Below are 19,288 nucleotides of genomic sequence, written 5' to 3' on the forward strand. Positions count from 1 at the left end.
TGCAGGATAGTCTTACTTAATGAAATTACGCACACAGGAGAGCATTTGGCAGGAGGGGTTCAAGTATTTATCAACGTCATGGCACAAATCGATGGTGTACATTTAAGCAGCAGGGTTGTATTTAGTGATGACGAATGAGACGATCTCAAATTTCCGCCGAACGATCGATAACAGGTCCTCTACGTTTATCTCCGTGAATCCATTTTGTACAAAGAAACACTCACTTTCAACTGACAGGATACGCATAAACGCAACAATTGTGAACGCAACAAAGTGGGCTTTCTTCAAAGTTTTGTGCGTAAAAATGTTAATTCAATTCAGCGTAATGAGAAACGCTCTAAACAAATTCGATTGTGTTCTGATAAACAGCAATTAAGCATCAATAAATGCGCATTTCAGAAATGAATGTGATGACATTATTGCAGGTTTATATTGAATAACACGATTGGGCTCTAGTTCACAAATTGTTTTGTTGTTGTTGTTACTAAATGTCAGCCAATGGAAAGAGATGGTGACGGTCTGATACCCTCGACCAATGAAAATAAGAGCTGATGATTTTGGTGAAGTATGGAAGAGGAAACTCCACAGTTTGACAAGAGACGCATCGATACGCGCAACGGTGACGAGACCTGTCGGAGTAGAGAAACGTGTACTTCTATTTGAGACCATGGACAAAACAGCCGGTAAATTACAATTATTTTCGCCACATTTAACGTGATTCCTCGATTTTTCCCGTTTTAATCTGCTGCGCAAGGTATCTGGTTGACTGGAGGGAATTATGGAGCGTGGATCCCGAACCCCGGAGCTCAACGAGGCACAACCGCCTTCCAAATCCAACCAGGAACCCATACGATTCGGGATCGACCAGATTCTAGGCTCTGTAGACCCAGAGAGCAGCCGTGCGCACGGCGTCAACACTGTGGATAACGGTGGTACGGATAACACTCGCTTGGGAAGCCCAAACAAGACGAGCGTTGCGCCTCACGCCGCTCCGCCCGTCTCTCTCTCCGGGATCACGGGTTTACTGGAGGACTCAGGGCGGGTGTACGGGGTGAGCAGCAATCTGGTGCCCCGTGGGGTGATTCGGGTTCCGGCGCACAGACCTCTAGCCGCCGCGGTGCCGCCGTCAATGGTGAGCGCAGTACCGGCGCTGGGCAGCCTGTGTTTCCCATGGATGGACAGTAATCGCCGGTTCTCCAAAGACAGACTGCCAGGTAAAAAGACGTGGATTTCGGAACCACTCGATACTCTGCACTGGCTGGTTGACTGTCGCAGTTGAAGTCGTGCTTATTCATTTAGACACGTGTTGACAGGGAAATAAATAGCCTGTTTCGGGAGGAATTAATCATTTTGAATCATTCAAAAATCATTCTGCAAATCAATCAGTAGGAATAAATTATTTCGTGGATATAGAAAAACTTTACACGACTCTGGTTGCAATAACCACAATGACCAGTTTTTCATAATGGTAATGAAAACAGTAATATTAATAATAATAATTTGTATTATTATATAAAACAAATCATTCAGAATTACTAGGGATTCAATCACGTTCATGCTATTAAAATGCAGATCAATTTATGTTTCTGATCTTCACAATAACACTCGCAAATTATTAAAATGTAATGATGATATAACCCTTCCAAAAGCACATTTAGGCAAATGATCTATTTAGTCAATAAATCGAAAATAGTTGTTCACACTTTGTGTTAATTTGTAAATGAAGCATTAGAATTGAAAAGTTATTGTTTGTCTATAAGGGCCTTAAAGATGCACACACTGGTCAGCTTTCTCAAATCCATGGGGGTCAGATGTGTTTTAAAATGCATATATTAAACGAATTAATAAAAATAAACAATTTCACAGTCAAAATGTGGAAAAGTTCGTTTCAAAACCAATTCGTTTCCTGCTTTATGGCTCAACTAAATACTACATGAAATGGACATCAGTTATCAATCAATCAATGAAATAATAAATATTATTGGAGATCAAATCTTTTCAGAATGACATCTTCACTTTCTTCATTTTTTTCTTATTCATATGCATACAGCTTTCTTCAGTTTTGCTCTCTGTTTCTCAGCTCTAATTCCGTTCACCGTGACCCGGCGGATCGGTCACCCGTATCAGAACCGAACTCCCCCCAAACGGAAAAAGCCCCGCACGTCGTTCTCCCGCGTTCAGATCTGCGAGCTGGAGAAACGCTTTCACCGGCAGAAATATCTCGCCAGTGCGGAGCGGGCCTCGCTCGCCAAGAGCCTGAAAATGACGGACGCGCAGGTCAAAACTTGGTTCCAGAACCGACGAACCAAGTGGAGGTGAGATCGAGTTGACCAAGACAGAAAGAAAGATGTTTAAGCATACTTCACGTTTGTTTTTTTAATTATTATTATTATTAAAAAAGTGTTTGAACCCCTGTTTGAAAACTGTATATTAATGCATTTAGCATGAAAATATTATAGGCCTATATATATATATATATATATATATATATATATATATATATATATATATATATATATATATATATATATATATATATATATATAGTTTTATTTTTGTATCTGTTTAAATTACATTTAAATCATTTAATTTATTATATTACATTAAAACCACTGGCGTAGCCAAGGGTGGGCCGGGGTGCGCCAGGGCCCACCCAAATTAGACCCAGGCCCGCCCAGAATATGAGAGATTATTCTTTGACTTCAAATATATATTATGAAATAGTTAAAAAATGCATAAATTCTGACTTCTGAGAGTGTGAAAGAACTGTTTGAATATGTGCTCCTAAGAGAAAATCTGGCCCATCCCTTTTTATTGAGGCCCACCCAAAATAATTTCCTGGCTACGCCCTTGATTAAAACTAAGGGAAAACACTCATTAATTACTATATCACAAATGTATGTTTTTGTTTTATTTTTATGCATAATTAAGATCATCAAATTCTGATTTGTTTTTTATGCTTTTACATTTAGCTTTTTCCTAATTGTCTGTGTATATTTTCAAAAATCCCTCCAAAAATCTTTAGGAGGCAAACAGCTGAGGAAAGAGAGGCAGGGCGACAGCAAGCCAATCGGATGCTGCTGCAGCTTCAGGCCGACGCCCTTCAGAAGTCCATGAGAGAATCAGCATCCTCGGATCCTCCTTGTGTGCATAACTCCTCCCTCTACGGCCTCCAAAACATCCAGCCATGGGCCCAAGAGAGACCTGGTAAACTGGCCCCAACAACAACAACAACAACAACAACACTGGCTTAAAATAACTCATTAAATAATGCTGTATTCAGGACAGTGCAAGTTTGACTTTGAATCGGTTCAAACTGGTTTCTGGTTCACCTTTAATGGACTTTTTCCAGTAAACGCCGAATTTAAAGAACAAATTTAGACCATAAGACACGTACACTACCAGTCAGAATGTTGGAGACACTTTAATTAATTTATGTTTCTCATGTTCTTAAAAAAAAAACATTGGATATAAAGGCTTCAATCGATATTGAAATTGTGTCAATTACAATAAAAATCAATTTCGACTTGTCTCTCTTCTTTAAAAAAAGCTCAAATATGGGTTACAGTGCAACACTTACAATGGAAGTCAATGGGGCCAATCCATAAACGTTGAAATACTCAGTAACAAGACGTAAACATGACGTGTTAACATGATTTTAGTGATAAAATAGCTCAGTAACCTTTTCTGTGTAAAGTAATATCCAATTTTACAACATTGTTGCCATGATGACATAACGCTGTAAACCCCAAATCCTAAAAACAACCTAAAAACAACTTTACAGCTCAAAAAATACACAATTTTTAACAGAAGAATTCATGTGTTTTTGATTAAATTACAAGCTTCAAATTTCTGATTTTAACCCTCCAAAAATGGGCCCCATTCACTTCCATTGTAAGTGCCTCAATGTAACCTCAACTTTTGAATTTTTTTTCTTAAAGAAGGGACAATTTTTATGTTTATTTTATATATTTTTATTGGTTAATCAACATTATGCTACAATTGTTGTTGAATGAGCTTTACTTATATTGAACCCAGAATATTCCTTTAAATACTTGTACAAAATGTATGAATTTCTTTACACAATTAAAACATTATTTTTTATTTTTTTATTGGATGAGTTGGAGCAGATATAGTGAAAGAAAAGGAGTCAACAAGTCCAGCATACACGCGCCTCATGAGTTGCTTCAGTGAATCATTTGACTGCTTTGAAAAACTCAAATATGAGTTTTGACTTGTTTAACATTTTTTGCTCACTACAAATTCTCTTCCTCCTTTAGTGTTTCATGTGTCAAATACACTTCATTATTAGTCGAAAAAGCTGAAATATAGTAATAATAAAGAAGACTATGTTTGTGTGTCCAAACGTTTGACTGGTAGTGTATATCTGAACAAGAAACAGGCTTTGACCAGTTATTTTATACAGTATGTGAAAAGTATTTGTACATCCTGAACAATCTAAGCACTTTTCTTTTGTGAAAACAGTGAACTCAAACTGCACATGATGTCTATAAAATACCTTATATTGTTGTGGACACAAAATGACCAAACACAGTCCAACAACATGCTGACTTGGAAAAATAGAGGCATGGAAATAACAGTCCACTTTAACAAAGACCATCAGATAAAGTGTCAGTTAACTAGCGCTGTACATATGAGCTGAGTAACGGGTGTCTGTAAGAAAGTCTACAAAATACAGTGATCATGCAAAAAAAAAAAAAAAAAAAAAAATGTGTTATAATGGTGATGATGCATTACTGACTGATATTTGTCACGCTAATGACTGGAATAGTAATGGTGTGTAAATATAACACAGAACAATCAACATTACTATGCATTGAAAATTTTATTGTTAAATAGCAGTTTATACAACATTTTAACAAGAAGATATTTAAGCTTCCTGTCTCCTCAATCTGTCTGTCTGTCTGACTGTCTTTTTCTCTTTCACTTCAGCCCTGGTTTGACCGTCTTCTCTTTTAAAACATTTACAGAAAAACAATCCTCCCATTTCTAACCAGTTGAACCAGTGAACCATCCAACACAGCATCCTGGAGCTTATTCACTGTTTTCGTACAACAACAGCTCGCTCTCAGAGACACTGTGGCTTCTAATTGAATTATTCAGGCCCTTTTTAGAGTATAAAACATACAATATGTGTAATAATTCATATAGCATATATTTTAAACTCATCATGCTGTACCGGCACAGTGATTGTAAATAAACAAACATATTATGACTATAAAAATGATCAGAAACAACAGTAAAAGTAATACTATGGTTATATAGCATATTAGGGTTTGTGCAACTCTCACAGCTTTAACTTTGCTAACATCTAAATTTTTGCCTTGAAAACTGATGGCTTGTGTTTTAGTCTTGTTAATCAGCCTGATCTTATGAAAATTACTTGACTTTGGCGACATTTTTGCTAAATGATGTTATATGTCCACTGAGTACTGCTAAAAGCGAGTTAAATGTTCTCCCAAACAGTTTTTTGTAATTTTTTATCCCCATTTTTCTCCCAATTTTTGAATGCCGAATTCCCACTACTTAGTAGGTCCTTGTGGTGGTGCGGTTACTCACCTCAATCCGGGTGGTGGAGGACAATTCTCAGTTGCCTCCGCTTCTGAGACCGTCAATTTGTGCATCTTAACACGTGGCTCGTTGTGCATGACACCGCGGAGACTCACAGCATGTGGAGGCTCATGCTACTCTCCGCGATCCACGTACAACTCACCACGTGCCCCATTGAGACCGAGAACCACTAATCGTGACCACGAGGAGGTTACCCCATGTGACTCTACCCTCCCTAGCAAACGGGCCAATTTGGTTGCTTAGGAGACCTGGCTGGAGTCACTCAGCACACCCTGGATTCGAACTCACGACTCCAGGGGTGATAGTCAGCGTTAATATTCGCTGAGCTACCCAGGCCCCCCCAAACAGAGGTTTTTAAGGTTTTATCGAGTTTTAAATCAACAAAACCAAACTTTTTATGATAGTGTCATAAAAGCAAATGTGAGTTGAAAAATGCAACCACATTATTTTGTTTGGCTCACATGTTGACTCGCGTGCTCATCAGGACTCATACGCCAGTCTTTTACATCACAAATGCAACGCTCTATCAGTTGAGCTACTGTGCAATTTGTTCACACTTGATTCGAACAAGTATTTTACTTTATCTGTTCACATTTTTAAGTGCATTTCAGGTTCTCTAAAGTCAACATGAAATCAAAATTGACTCTATTTACTTTCTTGGTTGTTTACGATTTATTGGAGCACGTTACTCCAAATGTAAGAAAAAAATCATCAAAATGTAATCACTTGCTCCGCCTCTGAAACTACTTTCCTTTTCTCCTATTATTTTTATCCCCTCCCCTCTGACCATCTGGATCCATTTTGGTAACGCCCACTTTTCATGATCCAATCGATTCCTGACGGATAAAGTCAAGTCCCGCCCTACATAGTTTGCTTGTTTAATATCCTGTTTAACTTGGAAATTTTTTTGATGATAAAAGTAAAATGGGGTGTGAACGCCATTTCATAGTGACTTTAACCTGCATATCAAGAAAATCAAACTCAGTTTTATTTATAATTTATTTGCTGTCTTTTAAACAATTTATTAGATTTTTTTCTCTCTCTTTCTCTCTCTCAAATTATATCACAGTAGGGTGGCATTATGGCTGTTTAAACAGTACTACATTTTGGCAATTCACAGCTTTCACAAAGTTAAACAAAGAAAAACATGTTTTGTAATAGATCCAAACACACAAAGACACAAACACAGTGATTGCTGAATTTTGCTACGGTATCTGTCAGTCAAAATCCTCAAAACACTTATTTCACAGAGAGAACTGCAATTTATGCAAGAATGAATTTCATTAAATATGTCAAAGACATATCATACGGTCATTTTTCAGCACAAAATTAAGAGGAACAAAAAAAAAAAAAAAAAAATTTTCCTCCTCAAATCTCATTACTGTAATGCCGAAAAACCATTTTCTTCACTGTAAGGCAAAAAATTATATATATATATCTATTTTATTTCAATTGTAAAGTATTCATTGTAATTAACTAATGAGAATTACAATTGAGAATAATAGAACTTTCAACCAAAAAAAACAAAAAATCTCAAAAGTTAAAGGAGTATATATTATAAAAGTAAATATTGTCATACAAAATTGTCAAAAAGCAAAAAATTATAATGGTCATATAGGCTCAATTTTCATGCAATATATAATTTCTCATTTTATTTCTTTTGATTTTGGCGTAAACATATCCTGGACACGTTTTTGTGAGATTCACTAACAAACAGATCTTCTTGACAGACAAACAGACCAATCAAGAAGCAGATATTGGAGTAGGCGGCGCTAAAAGCAATCACAAGCCAACATCAGAGACGGTACGAGTGACGAGTACAAACTCTTGCTAATAATGGACACAATCATTAGATTAACAGCAAGCGATTATTGTGAGTGACAGGATGAATAGAGACGTCTTATCACAAGCACAGTATTATAACATAGTTATAACACAGTAATTAACACTGTAATAACAGAAACACACTGTAACATTACCATTAATGTTGGGACAGATCACCAAACAAAGAAGCTGAGACTGTATTACAACTTAAACACTTTGCGTAAAGCAATTTAAATGATTGCTGATTGGTCGTTTCAATCGAAAACCACTGAGCCATTGACCACAATACTGGATTAGCAAAAGTCAAACACTTCTACCTTAATGATGGCCACAGAAAAATGGTCTTAAGAAAAGATGTGCTGAATATTTGTATCACAGTTAGAAAATCAGCATAGAGCATTTAGCATAAATATCGAACTTTCAATCTGTGGAAGAGATTAGGCTACCATGGTAATTGTGTAAAAGTTATTTTTTTAAACAGAACACTTATTAGGTTTAAAAGTTCATAGGTTTTGTTCTCTCATCTATTCTCTCTCACTATTCTCTCTCGTCCTCCCTTCATACCCCTTTTCCTGTGGCTAAATGACATTTTCAAAGAGCTGCAACGATCTCATGATGTTTTCATCCTAAGAGAAAAATATGAACAGAGAAAAAGAAAGAGTAGAAGGAGGCAGAGAGTAAAACAGCAGGAAACACCTAGTTTCAGAATGTTTTATACATTTAAGAAATTTGTAATATCTAATATCATGTTTTCTATACTGCAGTACTCACTCTTTGTCATTAGAGGTCACTGCCCACATTTAAAAGAGGAAGAGGCTATTTTTGAAATGGAATACTAGTGTACTTTTTACTGCATAATATATAATGCTTATAATTAAAAAAAAAAATAGTATGTGCAGTACAGTAGTATTCAGAATGCAACAGTAAATGTTTTAATACTGCTGTTATGTGACCTCATTACGTTGCATGTTTATTTCAGTGAGTTGCATCCTATTACTATTATCTTGGGAATTTATTCATGCATTTTCCAGACACTTTTATCCAAAGTGGCTTACAGTGCATTTAAGGTACTGTACACATTTGATCAGTTTTGTGTGTTCCCTGGGAATCAAACACATGCTCTACCAGTTAAGCTACAGAGAAATAATATAGTTTAGCACTTTTAATCAAATTCTGTGCAAAACGTTGATATCACTTCCGGTTCATTCATCAAATAGGAATTGTGTGAAAAAAATGAGAGAAAACTCTGTACACACAGCATACTGCAGACATAGTATGGTAAAATGTAAGGAAATTCACATGCTGTGAACAGTATGCATACTACAGAAATAGTATGAGTAGTATGGTAAAATGTGAGGAAATTCACATGCTGTGAACAGTATGCATACTGAAATAGTGTGAGTAGTATGGTAAAATCAGGAAATTCACATGTTGTGCACAGTATGCATACTACAGAAATAGTAAGAGTAGTATGGTAAAATGTGAGGAAATTCACAAGTGTGCACAGTATGCATACTACAGAAATAGAATGAGTAGTATGGTAAACTGAGAGGATATTCACATACTGTACACAGAGTGCATACAACAGAAATAGGATGAGTAGTATGGTAAAATGTGAGGAATTCACATATGTGCACAGTATGCATACTACAGAAAGAGTATGAGTAGTTTGATAAAATTTGAGAAAATTCATATACTGTACACATGGCATACTGCAGACATATTATGGTACAATGTTGAGGAATTCACATGCTGTGCACAGTATGCATACTACAAAAATAGTATGAGTAGTATGGTAAAATTAGAGGCAATTCACATGCTGTGCACAGTATGCATACTACAAAAATAGTATGAGTAGTATGATAAAATGTGAGGAAATTCACAAGCTGTGCACAGTATGCATACTGAAATAGTGTGAGTAGTATGGTAAACTGAGAGGATATTCACATACTGTACACAGTGTGCATACAACAGAAATAGCACGAGTAGTATGGTAAAATATGAGAAAATTCAAATACTGTACACACAGTATACTGCAGACATAGTATGGTAAAATGTGAGGAATTCACATGCTGTGCACAGTATGCATACTACAAAAATAGTATGAGTAGTATGGTAAAATCAGAGGAAATTCACATGCTGTGCACAGTATTCATACAACAGAAATAGGATGAGTAGTATGGTAAAATCAAAGGAAATTCACATGCTGTGCACAGTATGCATACTACAGAAATAGAATGAGTAGTATGGTAAAATGTGAGAAAATGCACATGCTGTGCACAGTATTCATACTACAGAAATAGTATGAGTAGTATGGTAAAATCAAAGGAAATTCACATGCTGTGCACAGTATGCATACTACAGAAATAGAATGAGTAGTATGGTAAAATGTGAGAAAATGCACATGCTGTGCACAGTATGCATACTACAGAAAGAGTATGAGTAGTATGGTAAAATCAAAGGAAATTCACATGCTGTGCACAGTATGCATACTACAGAAAGAGTATGAGTAGTATGGTAAAATGTGAGACAATTCATATACTGTACACATGGCATACTGCAGACACAGTATGGTAAAATGTGAGGAATTCACATGCTGTGCACAGTATGCATACTACAGAAAGAGTATGAGTAGTATGGTAAAATCAAAGGAAATTCACATTCTGTGCACAGTATGCATACTACAGAAAGAGTATGAGTAGTATGGTAAAATGTGAGAAAGTTCATATACTGTACACATGGCATACTGCGGACATAGTATGGTAAAATGTGAGGAATTCACATGCTGTGCACAGTATGCATACTACAGAAAGTGTATGAGTAGTATGGTAAAATGTGAGAAAATTAATATACTGTACACATGGCATACTGCAGACATAGTATGGTAAATTTTTGAGGAATTCACATGCTGTGCACAGTATGCATACTACAGAAATAGTATGAGTAGTATGCTAAAATGTTGAGGAATTCACATGCTGTGCACAGTATGCATACTACAGAAATAGTATGAGTAGTATGCTAAAATGTTGAGGAATTCACATGCTGTGCACAGTATGCATACTACAGAAATAGTATGAGTAGTATGCTAAAATGTTGAGGAATTCACATGCTGTGCACAGTATGCATACTATAGAAAAAGTATGAGTAGTATGGTAAAATCAGAGGCAATTCGCATGCTGTGCACAGTATGCATAATACAGATATGGTATGAGTAGTATGATAAAATGTTAGAAAATTCATATACTGTGCACAGTATGCATACTAGAAATTTAGTATGAGTTGTATGGTAAAATCAGAGGAAATTCATATACTGTGCACAGTATGCATAATACAGAAATGGTATGAGTAGTATGATAAAATGTGAGAAAATTCATATACTGTACACATGGCATACTGCAGACATAGTATGGTAAAATGTGAGGAATTCACATACTGTGCACAGTATGCATACTACAGAAGTACTATGAGTATTATGGTAAAATCAGAAGCAATTCAAATGCTGTGCACAGTATGCATACTACAGAAATAGTATGAGCTGTATGATAAAATGTTAGAAAATTAATATACTGTGCACAGTATGCATACTACAGAATTAGTATGAGTTGTATGGTAAAATGTGAGAAAATTCATATACTGTGCACAGCATACATACTGAAAATAGCAGAAACAGTATGAGTAGTATGGTAATATATAATTTTAACAGGTACCTCTTGACAAGAGTGAATAAACTCATCAAGTGTGACGACTCCATCTCTGTTCTTGTCCATTTTCTGCAGAGAAAACATCCTATTCATCTCTCTGTATATAAACAGTTATTAATATAGAACTGTACAATTAACACACAATATCATATTGCTCTGCAGACAAACATATTAGACGTGTGAGAAGAGTAGATTCTGACCCGAAAGAAAGCATCCACATGCTGTTTGAGTGTGTCTGTCTTCAGAGCGGGATATGTATATCTGCCCATCATGTCATATATGGCCTTTACTATATCTGTCATCTCCTGCGACACACACATGCACACATATTAACACATAAACTCACAAAAACACACAGATACACACACACACACACACACACACACACACACACACACACACACACACACACAGAGGAACACATACATACTTAAATATATGCACATGCATTTACATACAGATACACACCTCTTTACTAATGTACCCATCTCTGTTAATATCATAGAGATTGAATGTCCACTGTAACTTCTCTGTTGTTGTTCCTCTTAACAAGATGGACAAAGCCGTTACAAAGTCCTGAGAGAGAGAGAGAGAGAGAGAGAGAGAGAGAGAGATAAACAATGGGAAAAAGTGATTTATCTTTAAAGCATGACAAAAAGACAGATAAAACAATAGAAGTTCTAAAACAATGGAAAAACAAGGAATCAAAGGCGATGAACAATGAATAAAAATGACAAATGAGAGATAAAGACAGAGAGATCACCTCAAATTTGATGGATCCGTTTTGGGAGGAGTCAAAAGCATTGAACAGGTAATGTGCGTATGTGCTGGCATCTACAGAACAGAGAAAGTGACATTTTATACAAATACAAGCACAAACAGTGCAGGATGAGTTACATGCTCAAGTTTAATACTTAGGGTCTGGAGTTTGTTCAAATCACATACTCTGACTATGAGTGATATTAATAGAGCTGTACAGCTGTTAAGCTCAATTTATAGGCAAACACCAAAGGCTAATGTGCCATGGGCTTCCTCAGGAATTTACTATGGATTTTTTAGAATAGGGAACTTTATTATGTAATGAAAATTAATTGAAAAGAATTTTCAGACGTTTTGTTCCAGAACATAAATTACACACAGTCATACCCTAATAGTGGATTTTTAAGCTGTTGTGTCATTTAAAAATGCATGTTGCTAACCCGTCGCTAAATATGGACTACAACAGTCTCCCATTTCATAAAGCATGAAGCTTGCATGCTCATGGTAGTTGTAGTCCTTAATTAGCTTTGTATAGCAACATTTCAGGAAGGGTTAGAGGAACACATGATCAGATCTCCAACATCAGGTGGATAATTGAAAAGGCCAAAGAACTCCAGAAACACGTCTATTTCTGCTTCATAGACTACACCAAGGCTTTTGACTGTGTTGACCATGACAAGCTGTGGAACACACTCAAATACATGGGGGTACCAAACCACCTGATCACCCTTATGAAGAACCTGTACACTGATCAAGAAGCAGCAGTGAGAACAGAGTTCGGAGAAACAGATTGGTTCAGGGTTGCAAAAGGCGTCTGTCAAGGCTGCATCCTGTCGCCATGTCTGTTCAACCTTTATGCTTAGCGTATAATAGGAAATTCTGAAATCAACAATGCCCAAAATGGAATTAACATTGGAGGACAAAGAATCAGCAACCTGCGACGACACAACCCTGATTGCGGGGAGTGTAGAAGAACTCAAAGCTATGGTTGTCATGATCAAAGAACATAGCGTGGCAGCGGGTTTGAAGCTCAATAAGAAAAAGACAAAGATCATGTCAACCGGCGTCCTACAAAGCCTCTGGATTGATGCAGAAAAACTCAAGGTAGTCAATGACTTCATTTTCTTGGGTTCGCAGATTAGTCGTGATGGGAATTGCAGCCCGGAAATCAGAAGACAACTGCTCCTAGAAAGGAAGGCAATGATAAACCTCAATAAGCTGATGAAGTCCAAGGACATCTCCTTGGCAACAAAGATTCATCTTGTCAAGGCAATGGTATTCCCCGTTGTGATGTATGGATGTGAAAGCTGGACGATCTAGAAGAAAGATCACCGATATATTGATTCCTTCAAACTCTGGTGCTGGCAACGGCTCCTGCGCATTCCCTGGGTTGCAAGGAAAACAAACCAGTCGGTCTTAGACCGAATCAAACCAGGACGTTCATTGGAATCATCCACGACCAAACTCAAGTTATCATATTTCGGTCATATTATGAGAAGAACTGACTCCCTTGAAAAGACAATCATGCTCGGAAAAATGGAAGGCAAAAGAAGACCAGGAAGACCAAGAATGAGATGGTTAGATTCCATCAAGAACGATACCAACATCAGCCTCCAAGACCTGAAGAATGTTGTTACTAACCGAGACCAATGGAGATCAACTATCCATCGAATCACCAAGAGTCGAACTTGACTGACTGGATAGTACAACAACAATAGCAACATGCATTTTTAAAAAACACAGTAGCTTTAAAACTACCGTTTGAGGTATGACTGTGTGTAGTTTATGTTCTAGAACAAAACACGAAAGTCTCCAAGTTATTTTAACTACAGGCCTTATTTTACTCGCCATTATAAAAATCCTTTGGAAATTCCTGATGGAACCCATGGCTTCCAGGTTTTTGGCCTACAGCCTGAACAGCTCTTATGCTTGACTTAGCTAACACCAGTCACTGACCCCCATGAGGAAAGAACTGCGAGTAGATCTGTTTGAACGTCTCCTCGTTGACAGCTCCACAGGGACATTCCTGGAAAACAGCGAGAAAAACACATGAGAGTGTGCGAGTTTCATTGTCACATGTTGTCAGTCAAGTGCAGTGAGTGGCAGTCTGTCATGGAAACATATTGATTAAATCACTGGAGGTTGCAGAGTCACCATACTGTCGGTTACTAGAGGCGTTCCTACGTGACTGCAGCATCCAACTGTATCAGAGACGAATCATGAGAGCTTCGCCAAAGTCCCTTTCAAGGCAAGTCATTTATAGAGCGCTCCCAGGCAGCTATATCCTATGGGTACAAGCAGCATAAAAGTACAGCTCCTATCTACTTGAATGGGGAAAGACCGACATCTCCAAAACAGATGGTCAAGTTTTCGATCAAAGAACCTATTTCAAACCAGCAGTAAAATCAGTCAACAATGGTAATCATAACTTTTACTTCTTTAGCTCAGATCACGAAACAAAATCAATCTTTTTTTCAGGCTAGTCCAGCTATTAAGCTTGCGCAATCTCGAGCTGACTGACAGGTGGTTTCTGTATCTAAAAGGTGATTGACGGGACTTCCTTTTCTACACCTGCCATATTGGGCGTTACAATTTTTCCCATTCATTTTAATACAAGTGCTCTGTCTCAGGTTAAAAAGACTTTGGCTTCACTGTCTGCTCTCTGATTGGTTCAGTAGTTCCTATGTTACATCACTTACATTTGCATTGCAAACCTTCTTGAAAACAATTGACTTCAAGTCACAATCAGTGTTAGTGTTCCACAATAGGACACCTCATATTCCACAATAGGACACCTGTGTGTTTGCGTACATTCTTAAAGCCTCTGTACAGCACTTGTAGTTCTTTCTTGCTGAAGTTTGTTTGGGCCTCTAGCTGCTCCAAACCCTCTGGACGATGACAAACTATAGACAGCTCCAATTCATCATCGATCTTATCTACAGGGAAAAAGAGAGAGATAGAGTGAGATTAAAAATCTGAAGTCAGTAAGGTCGCAGGTGTTTACATAGAACGGCTCTTAGTTAGTTTCCCGCAGCTCATCGATATTCTCAGTTAGCAGTAAATCAAGAAGCAAGATGAAGGAAATGTTCAGGAGCTTTCATGTCATCGGGAAGAACACTCTTGGATTTCCAGGGGATGTGAGAGTATGTTTAAATAACCCACCACCATACACACAAATTCTCCAGTAATGATTGTGTTATAATACAGAAACCAAATGTTTTTCAAGACATTCGGTTTCATTTACGGATCTTGAACGTACATTCTTCAAACGTTGTGGACAGAATACAGAATATTTAGACTTTTTTTTATATTTTATTGACTCTTTTGAGCCAGTTCTTTTTAGTGAATCGACAACTACAGCAAAGGTTTTTTGACTCCCAAATGAACAACTCTATGAGCCGGCTCTTTTTAGTGAATCAAAAAAGACTCAACAATCAATTGGGGCTGCCTGAATTAACTGACTCACTCCAAATAAACCAAGAACTGTTACGGTGTAATGTGTACTTAAAGGTGCTGTAAGCGATTTTTTTAATGGAAAGGTGTGCAAAAATTTGTCCAACTCCCTGAAGTGTTGTGAGATATCAGCAAACAACGTCTCTGATGCTTTCTGCCTGTCAATCATTTTGCGCGTTCTCATAGTATTGTAGTTTCTGCTAATTATTGAGGCTTAATGCCATTTTTATGCCATGTTGTTCATAACAGTTGTCAGTTGATGGCGCTATTTTGCTGCTCTGTTTTTGACAACAGTTTTTGCTTGATGTCAGTGTCAATCAAGCTCATTTAGTATCTTTGGAGTGAAGGGTTTTGGAAAGAGGGGGCGTGGCTAATCCATCAGCTCAGCTTGTGGAAATTCCAGAATGGCTAAAATCGCTTACAGCACCTTTAAGGCTCATGAGACTCGTGAGAGTTACATACTGGTTGTTCATTTGACAACATGTAGTTTAAAATACAATTTTAGCTTTGTTGTTATTAGTGAATAATCTGAAAAAGAATTCTAAATGGGCTATCTGGCAATTAAACATTTCATTAAAAATAAAAATAAAAAGCATTTCTTTTTTAAACGTTTATTTGTCTCTCATTTCTGTAAAATGAGCTTACAAAATGCAAAAATAAATAAATAAATTGCCATTAAGAATTCTGACAGGCTGGTAATTTTTTTTTCAGCTACAACTTTCATTTCGGACCCTGCTGATCGCGCACATTAAGACTGGGATAATTTATTAAGAAAGTCTATTTTAAAACTGAATTTCACCTTCAAAACACAACCTTCAAACTAGCAAATTACTAATCAAGCAAACACCCAAAGGGAACTTGAACTCTATAATGCTGCACAAACACACAATACATAACCATTTTCTATACTCATAAAACTCATAATAACCCAATACAAAAATGTCATGTAAAACATTGTAACAATGTAACACTAAATAAAATCAATACATAGAATTAAAAAAAAATTAAGTAAAAACAATACCTCATAAAATAATATCATACAAAAATAAAAAAAACTTACAACAAATAGATATTCAGCCAAAATATTTTAAATTCACCTCCGCAACTTCTTATTTGGCACTTTGATTTGATGGTATAAAATATTTATTATAGTCTACTAGGGGGTTAAAAACTCATTTTCTTTATGCAAAGTATGTGATGAATCTTGAATTTTTGCAACTTGTTCAATTTACCTAATTAAAATGAACTAAAGCAACACAATTCTAGAACATTTAGCCAAAACTTGACTTCACTGCGTTCTATCCATTTAAATGTGTAAAATTGGTAGTTTACTTAATCCTTTTGAGTTGGGACAACCTGAATACATTTTGTGGTGTTAATGTAGTATTGATGAAACTGGGCAGGGGATTTCCATTTATCCGCATGCTTTGCATGGGACTCGGTAGATAAAAATAGTACTGAAATTAAGTTTTATTTTATGCATTTTGGGCATGATGTTTAATATTTTGTTAATTTGACATAATGCAACTAATTATATTGGCTCAGTGAAACTCAGTTTAATTAAGTAAGGGCAATGACTTCATTTTTGAGTGTAGAAGATGAGATGATTTATCTTTTCATTTGTCGTAAATACCACAGTCAGGAGACATTTTTTTCCTACATAATAGATATGAAGTATTCAACCATTTGTTTCAGCAACTTAATACAGAAAACTTAAACATACAGAAATGATAGCACAACCACAATAGAGCTGCATGATATGAAATGGCTAATAATGGCTAGTTTGTTTAAAATACATACTTAGTACAGGTGTGTGTGTTTTGTGTGTGTGTGTGTGTTAAGGGTGATAAGAGTGAAAGCTCTGAAGGACACACACAGGTGAGGTCAGAGGTCATGTGCCTAAGGCTGCTCTTCTCCTCACTCTGTCCTTTAGCAGAGTCATACATTACTGCACTTTCACAAGAACATATACATCTATGCACAAAAACACGATTGCAAAGCTAAAGTACCAGCATTTCCCTTTATTTATATTTTTAATATGATTATGTATATGAATGTCTTTATCCCTGTGTTCCTGTTTGACAGATTCAAACTGTAATTCTCCTGCAGAGAGATGGATTTCAGAAGCACAATAATAAGATGCTCTGGCAGAGGCAAGTTAAATTTAATTCTCCAAATATGATACGTATCACTTAAATTCACTACCAGACATTTCTCTCAGAATCACATTCAGCTGTTGTTCTTTTAAAAGACACACTGCTCTGAAACAATAGCAACAAAATATCAGTGAAATTCAGATGTGTTGTGCAACAGACGTCTCATTGACATAAGCTATTTCCTTTAAAAATGTATTATGTGCAATCTGACTATAAATGTAATGAGAAACTGTGTTGCGTGTGTGTATGTGTCTCACCCTCAGTGCTGATGAGTCCGAGTGTGTGCAGAAGTTTGAGAGCTCCACACAGCAGCAGGACTATTGCTAAAGTGTGCAGTCCATCTCCTTCTCCTTTCTCCATCTCTCTCTGTCTCTTTACTCTTTCTGCTCTGCTATTGTGTAGAGTTCTCAGCATCTGTCTTTATATACACCTCTCTCTCTCTCTGACCTTCTCTATTGACATAAGCTCCCTTGTCTATTCCCTATTTGTCTTCTCTCATGCTTCTCTCTATCTCTATCCTCTGTTACTTTGTCACTGTTAGAGATTTGACACATTTCTTTTGCTCATATTTGTCCCAGTACAAAAGCAGTACCATCTCTGAAGTGGTGGGTGATTCTCACTAAACCTGTGAAGAAAATGTCCTGCTCATATTTAACTCCAAATCATTACAAACAAATTTTAAATTATATTTAGCATTAAGAACATACAACCTATATTTTGGAAAATTAAGATTTGTTTACATTGTTTACATTATTATCAAGACACATTAAGCACATCTGAAGCCCTGAACCACACTGTGAAAATAAATTGTCACTAGGTGAAAAAATTATTTTTCGGTGTCTTAGTGCCTTACTAAGCCTATGCCTATGTCCTACAAAAAAAAAAAAAAATTTCCACTCTCAAAAAAACAGGCAATGACATCTATCTAGCGGGACAACATATTAAAAAAATCACATTATCAATAGCAGCATCCATATTCCCGGTGGTGAATGTCATCAAACAAATAATTGTCTGGCACCAACAATCATGCCACGCTCCAAATCACTGAGATCACATTTTTTCTCCATTCTGATGGTTGATGTGAACATTAACTGAAGCTCCTGACCTGTATCTGCATGATTTTATGCACTGCACTGCTGTCACACGATTGGCTGTTTAGATAATCGCATGCATGATTGTTGGTGCCAGACGGGCTGGTTTGAGTATTTCTGTAACTGCTGATCTCCTGGGATTTTCACACACAACAGTCTCTAGAATTTACTCAGAATGGTGCCAAAAACAAAAATCATCCAGTGAGTGGCAGTTCTGTGGACAGAAATGTCTTGTTGATGAGAGAGGTCAACAGAGAATGGCCAGACTGGTTCAAACTGACAAAGTCTACGGTAACTCAGATAACCGCTCTGAACAATTGTGGAGAGAAGAATATCACCAGAACGCTATTCTGAGATGCGGGTTGGCGCTGTTTTGGCTGGTACCGCATGCTAACTGTTAGCTATCAAGCAAAAAAAAAAAAAAAACATTCTCATGTGTTGCCTCTTAAGGAGAAAATCTATTTAAGAGGAAAAAACATTTTCTGAGAGGAAAAAAAAATTTCTTTTGAGAAACATTTTTTTTCTAAAAAATTATTTCTTAGACAATGTTTTTTTACAATGCGGTTCAGGGCTTCCATACATTTTACTTTGCACTTAAAGTAAAACATCTAATGCACATAGATGTTTTAACTTTTACTATTCCCATAGTTTTCAATGTTGATTCTCACTACCTCAACACAGTCATTTGTTTACTGTAATTTAGTAAAAAATA

The 19,288-nt window shown here is 36.6% G+C and overlaps 2 protein-coding genes across 5 annotated transcripts in view; one reads left to right on the plus strand and one right to left on the minus strand.

Annotated features, from left to right (window-relative positions):
* The first annotated feature begins 574 nt into the window (after positions 1 to 574).
* On the plus strand, positions 575 to 6,533 carry LOC127413196 (T-cell leukemia homeobox protein 3-like). Of its 2 annotated transcripts, XM_051650074.1 has the most exons (4): positions 575 to 1,214; positions 2,081 to 2,315; positions 3,026 to 3,207; positions 4,992 to 6,533. In XM_051650074.1, the coding sequence occupies exons 1-4, from the start codon at positions 779 to 781 to the stop codon at positions 5,012 to 5,014; spliced, it is 876 nt and encodes a 291-aa protein (XP_051506034.1). In that variant the 5' UTR covers positions 575 to 778; the 3' UTR covers positions 5,015 to 6,533. The 2 variants fall into 2 exon arrangements, with proteins under 2 accessions (XP_051506034.1, XP_051506033.1); XM_051650073.1 differs by having other exon boundaries at positions 577 to 1,214; positions 3,026 to 6,533.
* Positions 6,534 to 7,127: 594 nt separating this feature from the next.
* Positions 7,128 to 19,288, minus strand: part of LOC127413197 (Kv channel-interacting protein 1-like) — a 62,307-nt gene continuing 50,146 nt past the window's right edge. For all 3 annotated transcript variants that reach the window (XM_051650077.1, XM_051650076.1, XM_051650078.1), the window contains exons 2-8: positions 14,688 to 14,812; positions 13,833 to 13,902; positions 11,881 to 11,951; positions 11,586 to 11,693; positions 11,318 to 11,422; positions 11,124 to 11,186; positions 7,128 to 8,042 (exon numbers count right to left, since the gene is read on the minus strand). In XM_051650077.1, coding sequence (XP_051506037.1) covers positions 7,995 to 8,042; positions 11,124 to 11,186; positions 11,318 to 11,422; positions 11,586 to 11,693; positions 11,881 to 11,951; positions 13,833 to 13,902; positions 14,688 to 14,812 — 590 coding nt within the window. In that variant the 3' untranslated portion in view covers positions 7,128 to 7,994. The remainder of the gene's footprint in view (positions 8,043 to 11,123; positions 11,187 to 11,317; positions 11,423 to 11,585; positions 11,694 to 11,880; positions 11,952 to 13,832; positions 13,903 to 14,687; positions 14,813 to 19,288) is intronic.

Source organism: Myxocyprinus asiaticus, chromosome 22 (assembly GCF_019703515.2).
Source record: "Myxocyprinus asiaticus isolate MX2 ecotype Aquarium Trade chromosome 22, UBuf_Myxa_2, whole genome shotgun sequence".
Classification (NCBI taxonomy): domain Eukaryota; kingdom Metazoa; phylum Chordata; class Actinopteri; order Cypriniformes; family Catostomidae; genus Myxocyprinus; species Myxocyprinus asiaticus.

Bases quoted from the DNA above. Each gene is read 5' to 3' on its own strand.
- LOC127413196 (XM_051650073.1), top strand. From the start codon at position 779: ATGGAGCGTGGATCCCGAACCCCGGAGCTCAACGAGGCACAACCGCCT. The intron at 1,215-2,080 runs GTAAAAAGACGT...TCTGTTTCTCAG, and splicing joins CTCCAAAGACAGACTGCCAG to CTCTAATTCCGTTCACCGTG. The intron at 2,316-3,025 runs GTGAGATCGAGT...AAAAATCTTTAG, and splicing joins AACCGACGAACCAAGTGGAG to GAGGCAAACAGCTGAGGAAA.